Genomic DNA, 18,658 nt, shown 5'->3' with positions numbered 1-18,658 from the left:
AAGATCTGAACACTCCATTGCAATAGTACAGTACCATTCAAAACATCTCTTCTTCATGTCTTGTCATGGCACCAAAACCACTAAAATGCACTGTTATTTCATTACTGAACATCAAACTTTCACCGAATAGATCAACACTTACCTGGGTTCCTGTAGTCCAGCCCACTTTACATTTATGGATTGTGTCCATCTTTGGATGGAATTCATTGGCTATGACTGTCCCCTGATGAAAACAGACAACTGCAAATTTTGAGAGTAGAATCCTCCCTTTCAATGTGGACAGATTGCAGGCACCCAGATGACCCAGGGATGTGTTAAACTGTTCCAGAATGATTTGCTTCTTAACAGTGGGCCAATGCCAGGGAATACCTGACACCATAAGGACTACAGCACACAACAGCTTATTGGTTTATAAAAGTAGTTTTTAACTTCATTGAATAATAAGCAAGCACATCACTTTTCAAAAAAGAATATTTATTGAAAACTATTCAATCATAAGGGTATATCAAACAAGATAACTAAATTTAAAGGATTACTATGGAATTAGGAATACAAATAATGCCCTAGTTAGATGACCGGACCAGGGTTAAAAAAGGTGATTCACTTACCTTTCAGCCCTCACCTCGCCGGTCTCTTCAGTGTAGCTCCGCCTCTTTGGCTGAGATCATCAATGTTTATGATCTCAGCCAATCCAATCCTTTCCCACAGGGAGGTTAGTGCGCATGCATGGGATAACCTTGCTCTGTGCCAATCAGATGGTCTTCATCTCATGAAGTTGTCTGGGTGCCTTGTGCCCCTCGTTTAATCCTGCAGTGGAAAACAGTGCCGCTGTGCGTGCCATTCTGTGAAATCGAGTAATACTCTGCTATTTCAGTCAGATAGTCCCAGAGAGTAGTGGTAAAACAACTAATTCTGTGCCAAGCAAACACCAGACAAGGCTTAGTACTGTATGAACTATTACACTTTAATGGCAGGGACTCAGAGTTTATATCCACAACTATGTTTACTGACAATCAAACAGGAGGCAATCTCACATGCTGCCCCCTTCTGATCTTACAGTTAGATATATTTGATAGCTTCGACGCTAGCCCTGTCCCACCCAATGTATGTCTAGTAAACTTACTGTTTGGTAGCTGTTTAAATCCCCTAATAACTCTCAATTAAGTCTCCCCCTTGTCCATATTTCAGAAAACCCCTTCATGGGACTAGGAACTGCAAAAAAGCAAGTTTAACTGCACTGATGACTTTGTTGGTTACGAACATTGCCATACCTCCTAACTGTCTCAGATGTGGCCGAACTACCCTAATTTTAGGAACATGTCCCACCATCCCATGCTCATCCCCTGGTGTCCTGTATTTATGGACACTGGGTACTGTCCAAAGCAAGCACAGCATGATCACATCATTACATAAGCTGGAATTTTGCTACATGTTGTCAGGACACTATGATCATGTACTGAGCATACCAGCAGCGCCCTGTGCATGGTCTGCCCTGAGACGAGTCGGCCAGAGAGGCTGTCAGTCTGCCAGGCATGTACCTAAGCCAGGTTGACACGCTCCTTCTTTGAGCTGAACCAGGGCTCACAATGTCAAGGCCTATGCTACTAGATAGGCCTAAAAGTTGTTTGCCACTGCAAGCCTGGTCCAATGACTAGAAAGACAGGTGAAAATGTTGAGCCTAGTACAGCACTACCTATTTAGGGGGGTCTCCAGTGATGCAAACTCTCATTTTATTCCCAATCCCCCCTGTCCTGGTCTCGTGCCTTCTAGTGTTGGGAGGTATGTATTGCAGGCACAACTCTCATCTCACAGAAAACAACTATAACTCAAGAAACAACGCAACCAGATGGAGCTTTTTTGAGAAGATTTGCATTAGGGTTCACATATTACATTCCACATATTATTAAAAGGACACTCCAGACCCCTAAAACACTTTAGCTTGCTGAAAAGATTTATGTGTGAAGAGTGTGTCCTATTTTTAAAATGTTGTAAAAAAGTGCAGATTTCAATAGGAATTGACACTTTTATAAATTATATTGGTTACACCCCCTGACTTTTCAAGCAGACAACAGGTCCTGTTACTTCCTGGTTTGATTAGCTTAGTTGCACTGAACTCAAGAGGCATCAATTGCCCAGAGCACCTACAAATACTTCTCATTGAGCTGTATCGGGAAGTCTGTGATTGGACAGCCACAGAAAGTCTGGGCGGGGCTACAAGGGGAGGGCTTGTAAAGACAGCAGACATGAGATCTGCAGGTTTGCAAGCTGTTTTAGATATTTCCCCAATGAAAAAAATGCATATTTAAATACATGAAAGGTTTCATTTAGGGTGATTGTTTTTTTTTTTTTTTTTTGTGATTTTTATTTATTTTGTGATTTTCATTTATTTTGTTTGTGGGCAGTGAAGTGTCCCTTTAAACATTTACAACATAAAATAATATAAATGTCAGGAAACCAGAGTGGCTGGACTGTGGGAACACCACATCTTTATTTGCAGGTTTTGTATCAAACGCTAGCAACCCAGTAGCTGACCTTTTATAGGAAGATAGAAGAGCTTTTGTTCTTTGCACATTGCATTCAATGCTCTTTGTGGTAATGTTTACATTTCAGGATAATATCAATTTTACAAGTGTGAACATACCTGTGTGTACTAATGTGTCTTATCAGTTACAGGTTTCGAAATACAAATAAATCAAGTGGAATAAAGTAACTGAATTTTTAATGTGGCTCTAAAAAACATTAAACATTGAAATAAAAAAACTGTAGGGCTTATTCACTACACATTACATTGTAGGGAAACTGAAAACATTAGTGAATTAAATTAAAATCCTAACAAGAATTTTGACCTAAATGTTGCAAATAGTTTTCAATTTACCACAATTCTTTGTTTAGTGACAAAACAAACAGTTTTCCTATTTTTAACCCCTTAAGGACACATGACATGTGTGACATGTCATGATTCCCTTTTATTCCAGAAGTTTGGTCCTTAAGGGGTTAAAGAACACAAGTTTGCATACATTTCCAGAATTTGAAAGACTGGCTAACAAGGTCGTAGCATAAACAGGTACAAAACTTTTCATTCACAACCTGGCTGAAGGCAGTCAAAATATTCCAAACAATTAATATGCTTGGAAATATTTTTGTGTGTGTGTGCAAAAAAAAAATCAAGCAACCCAACCAGCGTGTTAATGCGTTAAAGTTGCATTGGTGCTTGGGGTGTCCCTTCAAGGACTAACAGGGTTTTATTCACTAGAAAGGGAATTGTTTGGAAATCAAAGTGAATTCAAAGGGAATCACCATGTTCATGCCACAATAGACTCATTGAAGAAATTCTTAAACCAGATGCATTGCTGGGTTGCAGTTGTAGGCTGACCAATAGGTGCAGGTGGGATGGATCCTCCCCAGTATTTGTTGCAAAATCAATAAATAAATCTATTGACATTGTGTGTGTTTGTGTAGTGTTTGTAGCAGTGTGTTTGTGTGCAGTAGTTTGTGTAGCAGTATGGGCAGTAGATTGTGTGTACCGTGTATATACCTATCATTTCAGTGCAGTCCTCTCCCCCTACAAATCGCTTAACCTCCCTTTTGTGTTTCTTATTCCCTCTTTTAAATGTCTTACCCCTTTAGTGTATCTTATCTCCTATTTTTCCCCACTGTGTGTCCTACACCTCCCCTGTGTATCTCTTTCAACCCCCCCATGTGTGTCTCTTATTATCTACCCTCTTTGTATGACTTACATCTCCCACATTTTGTATGTATTACTCCTCCCAGCCCCATGTGTGTGACTCCTTCTCTCCCAGCCCCTTTTTTGTCTTTTACTCTTCCCAGCTCCTTTGTGTGTGTCTCTTTCACCTCCAGCCCACCTGTCTTCCCCCCAGCCCCTCTGTTATTCTCTTTTTCCCCTTCTCAAGCACCGCTGTGTGTTTCTTTCACATCTCAGTGAACACTTCCTGTCTGATCAGCCAGGCACAGGAAACAGAAGCTCCTGTACCACGGACCGCTCCACTCGGTCATGCTACACTCAGTGGTGTATACACACTGACAGTCACACACTCAATGACAAACACACAGATGTCACTGACAGACACAGACTCACTGATTTTACACACACACATTCCCCAACAGACACACACTGGCAGATACGCACTGACAATCACACACACGCACTCAATGACAAACATACAAAATTAAACACTGTATCACTGATCTGACACACACTCATTCATTGATAATAAAAATTAAAATAGGTAGGCACACTCCAAATGTTAATAAAGACAGTCTCAAGAAGGAGCTAATTATGGTTGTGCTGCTTGCTTGGGTAATACACACTCATTCATTGACAGATACACACATGCACACCAACAGACACACACACTGACAGACACACAAACACTGACAGACACTCATTGACAGACACACACTGATAGTCACACACATAATCAATGACAAACATACTCTCACTGATTTGACAGTGTCACGTATTCATCCGCTCATAAAAATGTGGTTAATGACATTTACTGTCCACACAGGAAAAGTTGTGCCTAGCAGCAACCTAATCCACAGAAGGGTTAATGCTGAGCAGCAATTATGCAAATGGAAACCTGGTAACTGACTTTGGGGTCAGCCTATCAGATCTAGAGGAGGGGTATTTAGACCCAGTTCTCATCCTGCTTAGTGCCCTGTCGTGGTTTCCCTTGTGGTTGTCCGAGAGCGCGTTCCTGTTTATAGTTTTCTACCTGTTTTTTTACTTTGGCTTTGTTTATTGACTTCTCTATATTCTGGTATCCTGACTCCTGGCTTTCCTCATCGCTGCGTCCCTTTCTGTGTTCCCTGACCTTGGCTAGTATTTTGACTATTCAATGATCACCGCATGGATCCTAAAAAACTAGAGGCTGTACTACACTGGCCATTACCCTCTGGTGTAAAAGCCATTCAAAGGTTTATTGGTTTTGCCAACTATTACAGAAGATTCATCAAGGTATTTTCTTCTGTAATAGCCCCCATCACTAATATGACTCGCAAAGGGGTTAGTAGCATGGTATGGTCCAAAGAGGCTGTGAATGCTTTTGCGACTCTTAAACAAAGATTTGCCTCTGCGGACATACTAAAACATCCCAACACCAGTAAACCTTTTATATTGGAGGTTGATGCATCCGAGACAGGGGTAGGGGCTGTTCTCTCTCAGAGAGAAAGCCAGGGAACACCATTGCATCCTTGTGGCTACTTCTCCAGAAAGATGTCTCCTGCTGAGCGCAACTACGATATTGGCAATAGAGAACTGTTGGCCATTATTCTTGCCCTCAAAGAGTGGCGACATCTTTTGGAGGGTTCCAAGAACCCCCTGTTGATCATAACTGACCACAAAAACCTGGCATATATAGGGGATGCCAAACGTTTGTCTCCCAGACAGGCTAGATGGTCACTGTTCCTTTCACATTTTAACTTCCTCATTACTTATAGACCTGGTTCTAAAAATACCAAGGCTGATGCCTTGTCCAGGCAATTTGATAATGAGTCAGCTCCGGAACAGGTGACATCTCCTATTATTCCACCAGAGTGTATTATTGCTTCTACTGTCCTCTCACTGTCTTCTCCACTGCTTGGCACCATACTGGTGGCCCAGCCTCAGGCGCCCAGTGGTAAACCGTGTGATAAACTGTTCGTTCCCCTATGTGAAAGGGTTAATATCATGAAAGTGTTTCATGACAATATAACTGCTGGACACCCGGGCATCAATAAGTCCACTGCCGCGATCATTAGATCATTTTGGTGGAATTCACTCAGGAAAGATGTAAAGGAGTATGTGCAGGCATGTTCTGTGTGTGCAGTTTCTAAGGTGACTCATGCACTTCCTTGTGGCCTGTTGCAGCCTCTCCCTGTTCCTGAGATTCCATGGTCCCACTTATCCTTGGACTTTATTGTTGAGCTTCCTAGCTCTGCTGGGTTCACTACTATTTTCATGGTTGTAGACTGATTTTCTAAGATGGCTCACTTCATTCCTCTCAATAAGTTGCCATCTTCGCAAGAATTGGTCCTAATTTTCATACGTGAAATTGTCCGTTTGCATGGCATCCCTCACAATATTGTGTCTGATAGGGGCTCTCAGTTTGTGTCCAGGTTCTGGAGGGCGTTCAGAAAACAATTGGGGATTGATCTCTTCTTCCCCTCCTCCTACCATCCACAGACCAATGGTACAGCTGAGAGGGCCAACCAGTCATTAGAGGTTTATTTGCGTTGTTTTATTAATAGCACACAGGACAATTGGTCCGAACTACTCCCGTGGGCCGAGTTCGCCAGTCCATTTTTTGTCAATAATGGTAGGCATCCTACGGTTCTCCCTGCGGTATTTTCTGATACTGCCATTCCTGCTCTGGATGAGCATCTGGCCTCCATTCAGGATACCTGGGTTACATTTCAAACTGCTCTAGGGGCTGCTGCTGAACGCTTCAAACATTTTGCTGATAAGCGTAGGAGTGGCAACCCGGTGTACCAAGTGGGGGACCGGGTTTGGTTGTCATCTCGCAACATCAAGCTTAAGGTCCCTAGCATGAAGTTTGCCCCCAGATTCCTTGGTCCCTATAAAGTGCTTCATAGGATCAATCCAGTGTCTTACTCTCTGGCTCTTCCTGCATCTTTAGGGGTTCCCAACACTTTTCATGTGTCCTTACTCAAACCTCTTGTCTGCAATAGATATACTGTTCCTTGTGTTCCTCCCCCTCTGGTGGTGGTGGGTGGTCAGGAGGAGTATGAGGTATCTTCTATTGTGGATTCTAGGTTTTCTCGGGGCACTTTACAGTACTTGGTTGTTTGGAAAGGTTACGGTCCTGCTGATCGTTCATGGGTTTCGGCTCCTGACCTGCATGCGCGCCAGAAGACCCGCGCTTTTAACGCCAAATTTCCTCTCAAGCCTGGTCCTGCACGCCCGGTGGGCGTTCTTCAGGTGGGGAGTAATGTCACGTATTCATCCGCTTATAAAAATGTGGTTAATGACATTTACTGTCCACACAGGAAAAGTTGTGCCGAGCAGCAACCTAATCCACAGAAGGGTTAATGCTGAGCAGCAATTATGCAAATGGAAACCTGATTCATCAAGGGATTTTCTTCTGTAATAGCCCCCATCACTAATGACATTCTAAGGACCGGTAATACGTTACTTATTTGTCATCCGTGCTATACAGTTCTACGTGCTGGATCATACAGTAATCCTGACAAACAGACACTCACAGACACACACACACACACACACACACACACACTGACAGACACAATTATACACTCACATGCACACACATACACTCAGAAACACACATTCATACACACACACACACACACACTCACATACACTCACAGACACACTCACACACACTCACATACACTCACAGACACACTCATACACTCACTCACAAACACACTCACAGACACATACACTCACAGACACACACATACACTCATTAATTATTAATAATATTATAATAAAAATTATCCATGCAGGCTCCCTACCTGGAGAGCTTGCGTGAGTCTGTCGTTGGGGGTCCAGTGGGGCTGCTATGAGACTTGTTGCTGTATTTGCATCAGAGGCAGCGAGGGAGCTCTGATCTCCCTGCTCTGTTCCCTTGTGCCTTGCGGGCCGTCTACTGATGCTGGGAGCCGGAATGACATCATATTCTGTCTCTCGCGGCATCAGCAAACGGTGCGTGAGGGAGCAGAGCAGGGAGATCAGAACTCCCTCGCCGCCTCTGATGCCAATACAGCCACAAGCCAGCCGGGTCCAAAAGGTGGCCTACAGCCCTTGGATCCCCCCTCCCCCCCCACCGACAGGGCGGACACAGGGGACGCCCGAGTGGTTTTGCAGTATTTTTTATAATCTCTTTACACAGCAGGTGGATGTTTCTCAAACCAATCTCCTGATGTAGAGTAAAACCAAAATGAACATTAGGTAGTCTGGAAGAGCATTCTGGGCTCTCTAGATCTCATGTCCTGGAAGTGTAACTAGCCCCTGGCACAAAAGTCCAAATATTTCTGGATGTGCAGGGTTTCAAGCAGAACCACTACACATTAATATTATTATTATCATTTACATACTACCAACTTATTCTGCAGCACTTTTTCACGCAGATTCCTTCCTCCGTGATCATAAAGGCTGGAGTGGCCATTTAAGTAGTGTGGAAGCAAGGATTGCATTGAATTTACGTTAAGGTTTATCGAGTTTTGCTTTGGGCTGCACACTAGCCATCAGTATGCACACTGTCAGTTTCTATGGCGACATGGAATGTTGTTTTACAGTACATTATTTGTCTTGCTAATTGCAGCCATACTGTCCTCATCGGTGAATAAAATAATGTCTACTGACACCGCCAGTATCTTCAAGCAGGAAATCACACTATTAATAGTCATTATGTAAATGGTATCATACCGGTGCTCCGGTAATGGGCTTCTAGATAGCCTCGCTCCACCTTCCCCACCCACCTCGTCTCTGTGATGTGTGTGACGCTGATAGTTGCGTCATGTATTTTTTACAATACACCCAGGTCTAAAGTAATGTCTATAGATTATACACAATACTTTAGGCTTGAGGTGGATTTTTAAAATTACGCAACGCGGGGGCGGTGCCTGACCGCAGAGCTGAACGGACGTGTCTCCTTGGGGCTCCCGCACCAAACGACTAATTAAGCCTGTAAACAGCTTGTTTAAACAGAAAAAAGACACACACTGTCCCTGACAGGGCACACGGAACCGGGACTTACCTGGGGACACCACTCATGAAGCCCACCCTGATGGAATCTTCATACTGGCTCATGCAGCCTACACACGCGGCTGGCGTGGGCGGGGGGCGGCTGCTCCCCCGTCGCCATCACGATCGCAAGATGGAGGTGGAGGAACACGTGCCTAAAATGGCGCCCTACCAGCCACTACACGAGCGGATAGACGCACTACTCCAGTGCTTTTGGGAGTTGCTGGAGCGGCGATCGCCTCAACTACTGACTACCTTGGAGGAGAAGGTGAAGGGGAGCGGGGGAGCAGGGGAGCAGGGCGGAAAAGGCCCCCCCGGGCGCAGCGACAAAACTTGCACATAAAGGCAAGGGCCCATATAGGTCGAAGGTCACTCCTCCGAGGCACAGGCCACACCGCCAGAGGGCCACACACAGCAGGCGGTGGAAGAACACCAGGCTCCTCCGCAGCGTCCGCCAAGGAAAAGACCCGGCCTCCCAGAGCACCCGAGTCTGTGGCCCAACAGTGACGACCATCAATAAGACCTGGAGCGGGGGAGAGGCCTTACCCCGCCCGTACACCCGTGCCGCTCACCGTTAACCTTGGATGCCGCCTCACAAGATGCCCAGCAGAGGTATTGGCTAACCGACACCAAGGCCGTAAACCTCCTCCTCTGCACTCGCCGGGCAGCAGGGACATGACACGGTAAATACAAAACGATCACTCTTACTCCCAGCTCCAACAAGCTACCATCTGCCGCAGCTGCCCTGCTAAGCTGATAGTGGGGAGACAAGACACCCCAACCATAATGCCGTAGGGATCTCCGAGCACCTGAACCTGGACTTACCCTTACACACAGGTTGTTGGACTGCCGTAATTAACCCAGATGCTACTGTACAGTTAGCCTGCAGCTCCCGAGTCCCAGAGTACATACTGCATGGCAGTACACCTACGGGTGGCCGGCTTGGGAGGACTCGACCATGTTATGCTTTTAGTCAGTTCGATGCCTCCTAGAGGACTTACCCTGCATAATGCCTGATTGTGCTATACTTTGGTTTTGTTTTTCAACACTTTTCCCCTGAATTTTAAGCATGTACTCTCACAATATTCATGTATAGCTAGCCTACCTTGTTTATGAGTTCAGCAATTAATTTCAGTCTCAACATGATAGTCTAGCCTGCCTCAGCCTGACATTACTATACAGAAATATGAGATACAGCGGAACATTTTGAAATATAGGCTAGCCTATATCAATCTTGAGGCACTTAGTTTATTTGCATGTACTTGTAACTGTAGTAAGCCCATCCTAAACTAAGCCTGTATTCATAAATGAAAAAATGCGCTCTCATCATTGCCACTGTTAAGCCTGTTTTATATACAAATGTACGCTGCTGTGGCGTTTATCATTGATACTGTACTCACCTGCGCAACAAAAAAAATTACGCAACGCAACTATCAGTGTCACACACATCTCAAAGACGAGATGGGTAGGGAATGAGGACCGAGGCCATCTTAAAGGACTCGGAGAGTGCTAACGATAGGGAGGGGGATTTAAACAGGCAGAGTAGGCTCCCCTTCAAAACAGGTGCCTATAGGCAAGTGCCTACTCTGTCTAATGGGAAATGTGGCCTTGGATAAATGGGTAGAGCCTAACAAGTCTGGGGAGTCGTGCACTAACATATTCAAATTTCACCAGCTGCCACTGAGTGAGGTCTTTGATGACTGAAGTCCTGAATGTGGTGCTTCAAAGGTGAATGAGGGGCAGCAGGTCTACGTGTTAGCAGGCGCAATACTTGCCTTGCCTCGGGCTCTGGCAAGTCATGCTACGTCACTGCGGGTATCTGAAGCTCTATGGAGCCTTACAGTCACTGATAATGCAATCAGAGAAAGGGCTTTGAAAACAGGTGTTTACAGGTGTTTAATATCACATAATCAATAATAATCAATTATCTAAAAAAAAACAGTAAAAAAAAACATTAACCAGGAAACAGCAAATTTTAGTGATCCAAAAAGATCACATTGTAAAATGTAAACAAAAATTACTGATTTGAAAGAATTATCATAGTCAGCTATAATCAAAGGATGGCTATTTCTACAACTCTTGGCTTTTAATTCACTACTACAATTTGGTGTTTAGTGACTAAAACCATAAGCACCGTTTTACTACTTTGTTACAGGTGCTACACTATATTTCCACATCCAGGTCAAAACAGTGATTGATATTTAAGGTTTACGCATAGTAATCAATAGGATCTAAAGTACATTTCGCAATTCTTAGAACATCAAATGGGTTTTTCCCACACAACTAACCTGCTTAACCTCCAGACATACCATCAGGTTGAGGTCAACATCATTACGGCATGCAATAAACTCAGAGCAGTAAGGTGTTGAGAATTCTTCAGTTTACTTATTCTAAATGTTTAACAAATATGTATTTGTAAGATGAGAAAGATAATATTAAACATAGAAATCCACACATATTTATGCTACAACTGGGGACTTCCATTTTAGCTTCCTTCATTCTTGTAAATTATGTTCATTGCTAAAAAAATAAATAAATAATAAATAAATAAATTTATATATATATATATATATATATATATATATATATATATATATATATATATATATATATATATATATATATATAAACACTGAACAAAATTATAAACACTTTTGTTTTTACCCCTATTTTTTATGAGCTAAACTCAAAGATCTAAGACTTTTTTCTATGGACACAAAAGGTCTGTTTCTCTCAAATATTGTTCACAAATCTGTCTAAATCTGTGTTAGTGAGCACTTCTCCTTTGCTCAGATAATCCAACCACCTCACAGGTGTGGCATATCAAGATGCTGATTAGACAGCATGATTTTTGCAAAGGTGTGCCTTTGACTGCAGGAATGTCTCCAGAGATGTTGCCCTTCATTTCTCTACCATAAGCCGTCTCCAAAGGCATTTCAGAGAATTTGGCAGTACATCCAACCGACCTCACAACCGCAGACCACGTGTAACCACACCAGCCCAGGACCTCCACATCCAGCATCTTCACCTCCAAGATCGTCTGAGACCAGCCACCCGGACAGCTGCTGCAACAATCGGTTTGCATCACCAAAGAATTTCTGCACAAACTGCCAGAAACTGTCTCAGGGAAGCTCATCTGCATGCTCGTCGTCCTCATCGGGGTCTCGACCTGACTGCAGTTCATCGTAACTGACTTGAGTGGGTGAATGCTCACATTCAATGGCATCTGGCACTTTGGAGAGGTGTACTCTTAACGAATGAATCCTGGTCTTCACTGGGCAGATGGCAGACAGCGTGTATGGCGTTGTGTGGATGAGCGGTTTGCTGATGTCAATGTTGTGGATCGAGTGGCCCATGGTGGCAGTGGGGTTATGGTATGGGCAGGCATATGTCATCGACAACAAACACAGGTGCATTTTATCAATGGCATTTTGAATGCACAGAGATACCGTGATGAGATCCTGAGGCCCATTGTTGTGCCATTCATCCACGACCATCACCTCATGTTGCAGCATGATAATGCACGGCCCCATGTTGCAAGGATCTGTACACAATTCCTGGAAGCTGAAAACATCCCAGTTCTTGCATGGCCACGATACGCACCAGACATGTCACCCATTGAGCATGTTTGGGATGCTCTGGATCACCGTATACTACCATTGATAACCATTGAAGAGGAGTGCACCAATATTGCACAGGCCACAATCAACAACCTGATCAACTCTCACTGCATGAGGCCAATGGTGGTCACTCAAGATACTGACTGGTTTTTGGACACCCCCATACCTCCACAATACAGAAAAACTGCACATTTCAGAGTGGCCTTTTATTGTGGCCAGCCTAAGGCACACCTTTGCAATAATCATGCTGTCTAATCAGCATTTTGACATGACACATCTGTGAGGTGGATGGATTATCTCGGCAAAGGAGAAGTGCTCATTAACACAGATTTTAACAGATTTTTGAACAATATGTGAGAGAAATAGGCCTTTTGTGTACATAGAAAACATCTTAGATCAGCTCATGAAAAATGGGGGCAAAAACAAAAGTGTTGCATTTATAATTTTGTTTAGTGCATATATATATATATATATATGTGGGTATTAAAAAAAAATCGGCAGAAACCCAAATGTGAGCGACTAGAAAATAGGCAAACTATAAATATAACAAAGAGCCCACCAACAAACAATGAATAATCACTAGTAAAAATTAAAAAAAAAAACAACTAGATAGAAAGTGGATACTTTATTCAAATTACACTCCCGAGTCCTGTCTAAAAGTATGCAATTAGGGCAATTATGATTCACAATTATACGAGTAAAACCACATAAGACAAGGAAATATGATGTTAGTGAGAAACACAATATGACTACATACAGAAAAAACAGCAAAATGGTTTATAATTTCCATGTTGTGATGCGCTGCTTAATATGCCACGCTTTGCCAATCAGCATCTCCTCATAGCAATGCACTGACTTATTGCATCTCTATGGGGAGCTTTCAGGGTCTCCGTGCAGAGCTTAGAGACACAAGACTTCAGTCCTACAATCATTGCAGGACCATGTCCAGCAAGTCTGAGTGACGGTCACTGAGTTGGCATTAGGTAAACACTTGCTCTCTCAGAATAGGTGTACTTATACTTTTCCCCCAGAGCAACTGCATTAAGCTGTAGTGGCTCTGGTGACTATAGTGTCCCTTTAATTCTGCTTTTTATTGTTTTCATTAGGGATGTGCATGGGTAAAAAATCAGGTTCGTTTCTGAAATTCGGGTATGTAAAATCTTTTGTCTCCCTCGGTAATTCGGACCAATGGCATTCGGTTCAGCACTTCAGCAATTTGGATCCTAACCCTAAACCCTAACCCTAACCACTTGTTTTGCCTCTAACCCTAACCCCTAACCCCTAAACCCTAACCCTAACCGTTTGTTTTGCCCCTAACCCCTAACCCTAAACCCCAACCTTAAACCCTAACCCCTAACACTAACCACTTGTTTTGCCACTTTTCAGAAATCAAAAGCACTTCAGGACTTTGGCAATTTGGAACTTCGCAAATTCGGTTCGGCCCTTCGGCAATTCATAAATTGGAACTTTGGACATTCGTAAGCATCCGAATGTCTGAATTATTTGTCCAATGTGCATTCGGAGCGAACGAATTGCACATGTCTAGTTTTCACAACAATGTCAAATTCAATGGGATACACAATTATAATTCAGACATCCAGAGTCGCTGAGGCAAATTAGTTATACAGTAGTTCTATTGAGAGAGGTCAATTCTGGGAAATGAGGGACATTTATCATGAGCCAGACTGACTTTCCACTCAAATAAAAATAAATATATTTTTTGAAAATAAAAAAATTTAAAAAAATGTGTTTATAATGCATCCAAAAAACATATCACCAAAAACATGTATTACTGTGCTCTTCTATATTTAAGGGTTACTCTAACCCTTATAATAACATCTTTATATTCAATATGTTACCCCCCTCTTATAAACTTGAAAATAGCAAGCCTGCATATCTCCCCATGCTGGTTTTTACACCCCACTCTAACATCCTTGCTGCCCCCTCGAGGTCCAATCAAATGGATTTCATAGAGAAGCACTTGAATGGACCATTCTACTGGTTCAGAGAGCTTGCGCATGCCCTGAGCCGTGTAGGAGAGGGTGCTGAAAAAACAAAACCAAAAAAAACTGAATTACTATTAATGCAGTAAGGTGGGGAGGGAGAGCATTTCGGGAGGAAGGGAGACAGAAGCGTTTTAAGACTCCCCTGGCAGCTTATTACATCTGCTGCCTGACAAAATTTTTGCACAAAACTTACATTAGTTAGCCCACAACAGAGTTCTGGCCTGTCTAAGTGACGTGTGACAAGGGGTGCAACTAGACCGCATCACAAAAGTGTAGATTACAAGCAGAAACACAGCACATACAGACTCCAACCACCACGACCACTTCTAAAAGCAGTAATGGCCTTGGATGTTGAAGTAACTCTGTAAGCTGATCTCAAAAGAGAATCTCGTTTCTTGATAGTATGATAAGAATCTGTCGTCAGCTATGTGAAGGGTAGAATGTGTGGGGGTGTTTTGACTGAAAACAAAAAACTGTTTCAATATTGCCCTGCCCTCTGCCTCTGGCTATGAATGCCTGTGAGAGAGAAATGTACTCACCTAAGCAATATACTGCATTTTAACAGTGATCACAGGAGAGTAAGGATGGACAGGTGCAGGAGATACCCAGTGGACATCAAGGCAGTGGGTCTTATACAGAATGGAAGACAACGGGTAATATATATATATATTTATGCATGCATTATATTATATTTATTTATAGTTTGTAGGGTACGTTTTTTGGGGAATTTGTTAAAAATGTATACAGATTGCACAGACTATGGGGAGATAACATCATATGAAAACCCCATGTAATTTTCCTAACTAAACTCCAATTTTATAACTACACATCATATTGCAGTGAATTGAAATCCAATCTGTACAATTTATGGTAAATGAGCCAAGATGTGATTTTTGCTAAATTTGTGAATTTTTCCAAATCAGCTATTTTTTCCCTCTAAATGTAGTGATTAATGAATAAGCCACTTCGTCTCACCTCTCACCATATCTACATTTCTCAAAGTTTTTGGAATGTATGCATGCAGGCAGAAAGCAGAGCCAGTCCTAGGTTGGGGTGCTATATTTTTTTTAATGATTGCACAGAACAAATAAAAAAAGTATTTGAAATGGAAAAAAAAAAATTCCCAACAAACAGCAGAATGGTGTCATCACATTTGCACTTTCATAACGATAATAAAAAAATAATATGTATATTAATAATATTGCTATTTGTTTCATTTGTATTGAGGGATCTATTGCCATTCTGTTCATACACTCACCCTAATAAATGTACATAAACCTTCATATTAGCTGTACTTCCTCCATATAAATGGCACATACGTACTCTCATAATGCAAGCTCTCTCTCTGTAGTATACACACAGATGCATGCACATACTTTGCACAACATAACATGCATGCCAACACCTTATCCATTTATAAATACAGCACACACTATTAGACATAAACACATGCATTCATGCAATCATTTTAATAATGTGAACGCTTAACCTTGAGCATGCACATGTGCACACACATACGTACACACAAACTAAACTGGAAGAAACACTTCAAGTACCATGACCACTACAGGCACCTGACACCTCCTCTCTCCCAACGCCGGAGAAGTGGAAGTTCCTAAGCAAGAACGTCCGTTAGCACTCCTGAGCGAAGCCCTGCATTCCAGCATCAGCCTTTATTGTTTGAATGTGCCATTGGCCGTAATAAATACACATTAAAAATGCATTTCCTCACACCCTGCGATATGTTCTAGCGACACACTACATCTGTTTGCCAAAGTGATTTTTCTTTAAGTCTCTTTTTTTTAAATTTTATCTTAATTTTGTTTAGATTCTTTTTGTTTTAATTTCTCTTGTACTGGTTTATAAATGTATATTTGCCTTAATGTTGCCAAGACATATCATGCACATTGCTTTTCTCATTACCATGTTTTATGTCTAATAAAATGTAAAATCCAAATAAACTTTGATTTGAAAAAATAAAATAAAAATAAAAAATACACTATATTACAGGAAAAATTATGTTTAAAAAAAACGTAACCATATTTAAAATACAGGTTTATATGTATGGCTGGGACTCAATATTACTTACTTGGAGTGAAATACCAGTGGGTTTTGTGGTACTCGATGCTATATTTTAAAATGACTTAATACAAATGTAAATACGTCTGGTTTGTTTGTTTTTCAGATTTGCATATTTTCCATTTTCTGGTCTGATCGAAATAACATTCTTATATATCGAACGTATGAAAACTTTAAGAATCTCGCAGTAAGTACAATAGCTATTACCCATAGCTCGATCCTTAACATGGCTGGGGACGTATAGTGTTATTTAAGTGTAATTCTCAAAGTGAATTTCCCATTTAAAGAGGAACTGTCACTTTTGGGGGTCTTTATATATTTCACAAAGATACCCGAAAGTGACAGATCCAGTATGGGTCTGGTATCCATGGGGTGAAGCTGTCCCTCGCAGCCGCAGCCATCTTTATCCTGCAGCCCTTTTCAGAACCTTGTGCTTCATTAACCAGGAGTTGAGTCAATACTCTACTCTCGCGCATGTCTAAATCCCACGGCAGTCACTTGTGACGTCTGCTGGGATTGGAGAAAAGTTGCTGCTTTTTATGAAACTTTGTCAACCTCAAACTTGTCCATAACACAAAACGGTCCCTACTTTGACATTTTTTTATCTTTGGATTGTGATGGAATTTCGGTAAAGGTCCAACCCAGTCTCGAGCATAGGTGTGCGCACGGGGTGTGCCGGGTGTGCCTGGGCACACCCTAATCCCCGCGGCACGCCTATGTATTGAGACCGGCAGGGGAGATCTCAGGATCCCCCCCTGTCGGTCCATGCAGAACCGGCGCTATCCGAGCGCCGGCTCTGCTCTCAGCCTCTCTCCCCACCGGCCCACATGCAACACACCGCACTACTGACTACTGACTACTAAGAAACACACCGCACTACTGACAATGTTGGTGCTCTTCAGATAATTCTGCAACACAATTGTAAAATATTTGACTTATTTTCATCATGCAGAAAGAACTTAAACAGAAGTTCCCCTTGGAGTCGGGACTTGTTAACAAATCTGAGCGGATATTACCCATACTGAGAGGTAAGTGGGTGAGTGAAGTTTCGTTTTTGGAAAAATGAAACTAAGCATTTTTTGCATACCAGGTTTTTTTTGTTTTTTTTACCAAAGTGAATGTTAATTCAAAGCAAATGTAAAATTTAAGGGCAGAGTCGTTGAAATGAAAGCACATCTGACTTATAGAATGTTTGCAGTTCGGTTAGTTTGACTTTAAATTTGAATTCTCACCTAGTGGCTAGCCCTGTTCGTGTCAATGAATGGCAGGTTAGTTTGACACAGCTTCGTGCATCAATGCAGATAGTATTTTTAAGGATACGCCTGTTTGAACATAAACACGGGGAAATCAGATTAGTTTTAACTAAGGAATCAAAACTCTATTCATTATGAGGGCATTTAAAGTCATTTAGTACCAAGACGCCTAAAATACCAGGTCCTTATAATTACAGGTTGGTGCTACAATTGCCTGTGATATATACCCTTTTATTTTCTCAGAAAAAAAAAAACCAACAAAAGAGCTCTTCAAAGCTGAATACCAGAGCTTTTAGAAATTCATTCAGCCTTGTTTATTGTGCCATGTTGTATAATGATGTTTGTGTATGAACTATACATGGAGTGGTATGAATTATACATGGAGTCGGCATCCATTTTTAAATGGATAATTTGGCAGTCCTACTGACCTTAGCTGTGCGCCCTATTAGTAAACATGCTCACCAGCAGTTGTGGGGAGCAAATATTAATTATACAGGGTGATGGGGTTCAGGACCAGTGCAATCATTTATATCACTTGAGGAAAAAGACCAGTTTCATACCCCCTTATCCCACATCTACCTTATGCCCATTCTATCAATTAACTTTCCATTTTTTGCTATATCTCTGTCATTATCTTCCCCTATCAATTGGTGTTTTTCATATTAGCTATATGCAGAGGCCTCAATATGTAGATTGTGGGGGGTAATGACTAATTGTGGTGTTGTGTTTGTGGGGGTTGCAGTGCGTGGGCTTTGGGTTATGTGGGAGGTTGTGTGTGTGGGGAGGCTATATATGTTATGTATGGGCTGTGGAAGTTGTGGATATGCTGGCTGTGTATGTGTGTTGCCTATGGGATGAAGTTGTGTATAGGTTGTGTGCTTGGTGTGTGTTGCCTATGGGGTTTAGTTGTGTGTAGGCAGGCTGTGTGTGTTGTAAGTAGTGTCTGAGATGGCACGCACATTACAATAA

General features: G+C 42.1%; 1 protein-coding gene and 1 long non-coding RNA gene across 2 annotated transcripts in view; one reads left to right on the top strand and one right to left on the bottom strand.

Moving 5' to 3' along the window:
- LOC134571854 (uncharacterized) overlaps positions 1-18,658 on the bottom strand; it is a 618,817-nt gene that overhangs the window by 491,500 nt on the left and 108,659 nt on the right. The gene's annotated exons all lie outside the window — the stretch shown is intronic.
- LOC134571842 (NADPH oxidase organizer 1-like) overlaps positions 14,884-18,658 on the top strand; it is a 40,632-nt gene continuing 36,857 nt past the window's right edge. The window contains exons 1-3 of the mRNA XM_063430467.1: positions 14,884-15,010; positions 16,543-16,623; positions 17,389-17,464. Of these exons, the coding sequence (XP_063286537.1) occupies positions 14,942-15,010; positions 16,543-16,623; positions 17,389-17,464 (226 nt within the window). The 5' untranslated portion in view covers positions 14,884-14,941. The remainder of the gene's footprint in view (positions 15,011-16,542; positions 16,624-17,388; positions 17,465-18,658) is intronic.

The sequence above is a fragment of the Pelobates fuscus genome, chromosome 8, assembly GCF_036172605.1.
Source record: "Pelobates fuscus isolate aPelFus1 chromosome 8, aPelFus1.pri, whole genome shotgun sequence".
NCBI lineage: Eukaryota > Metazoa > Chordata > Amphibia > Anura > Pelobatidae > Pelobates > Pelobates fuscus.
This window is presented reverse-complemented; position numbering and strand designations above follow the sequence as displayed.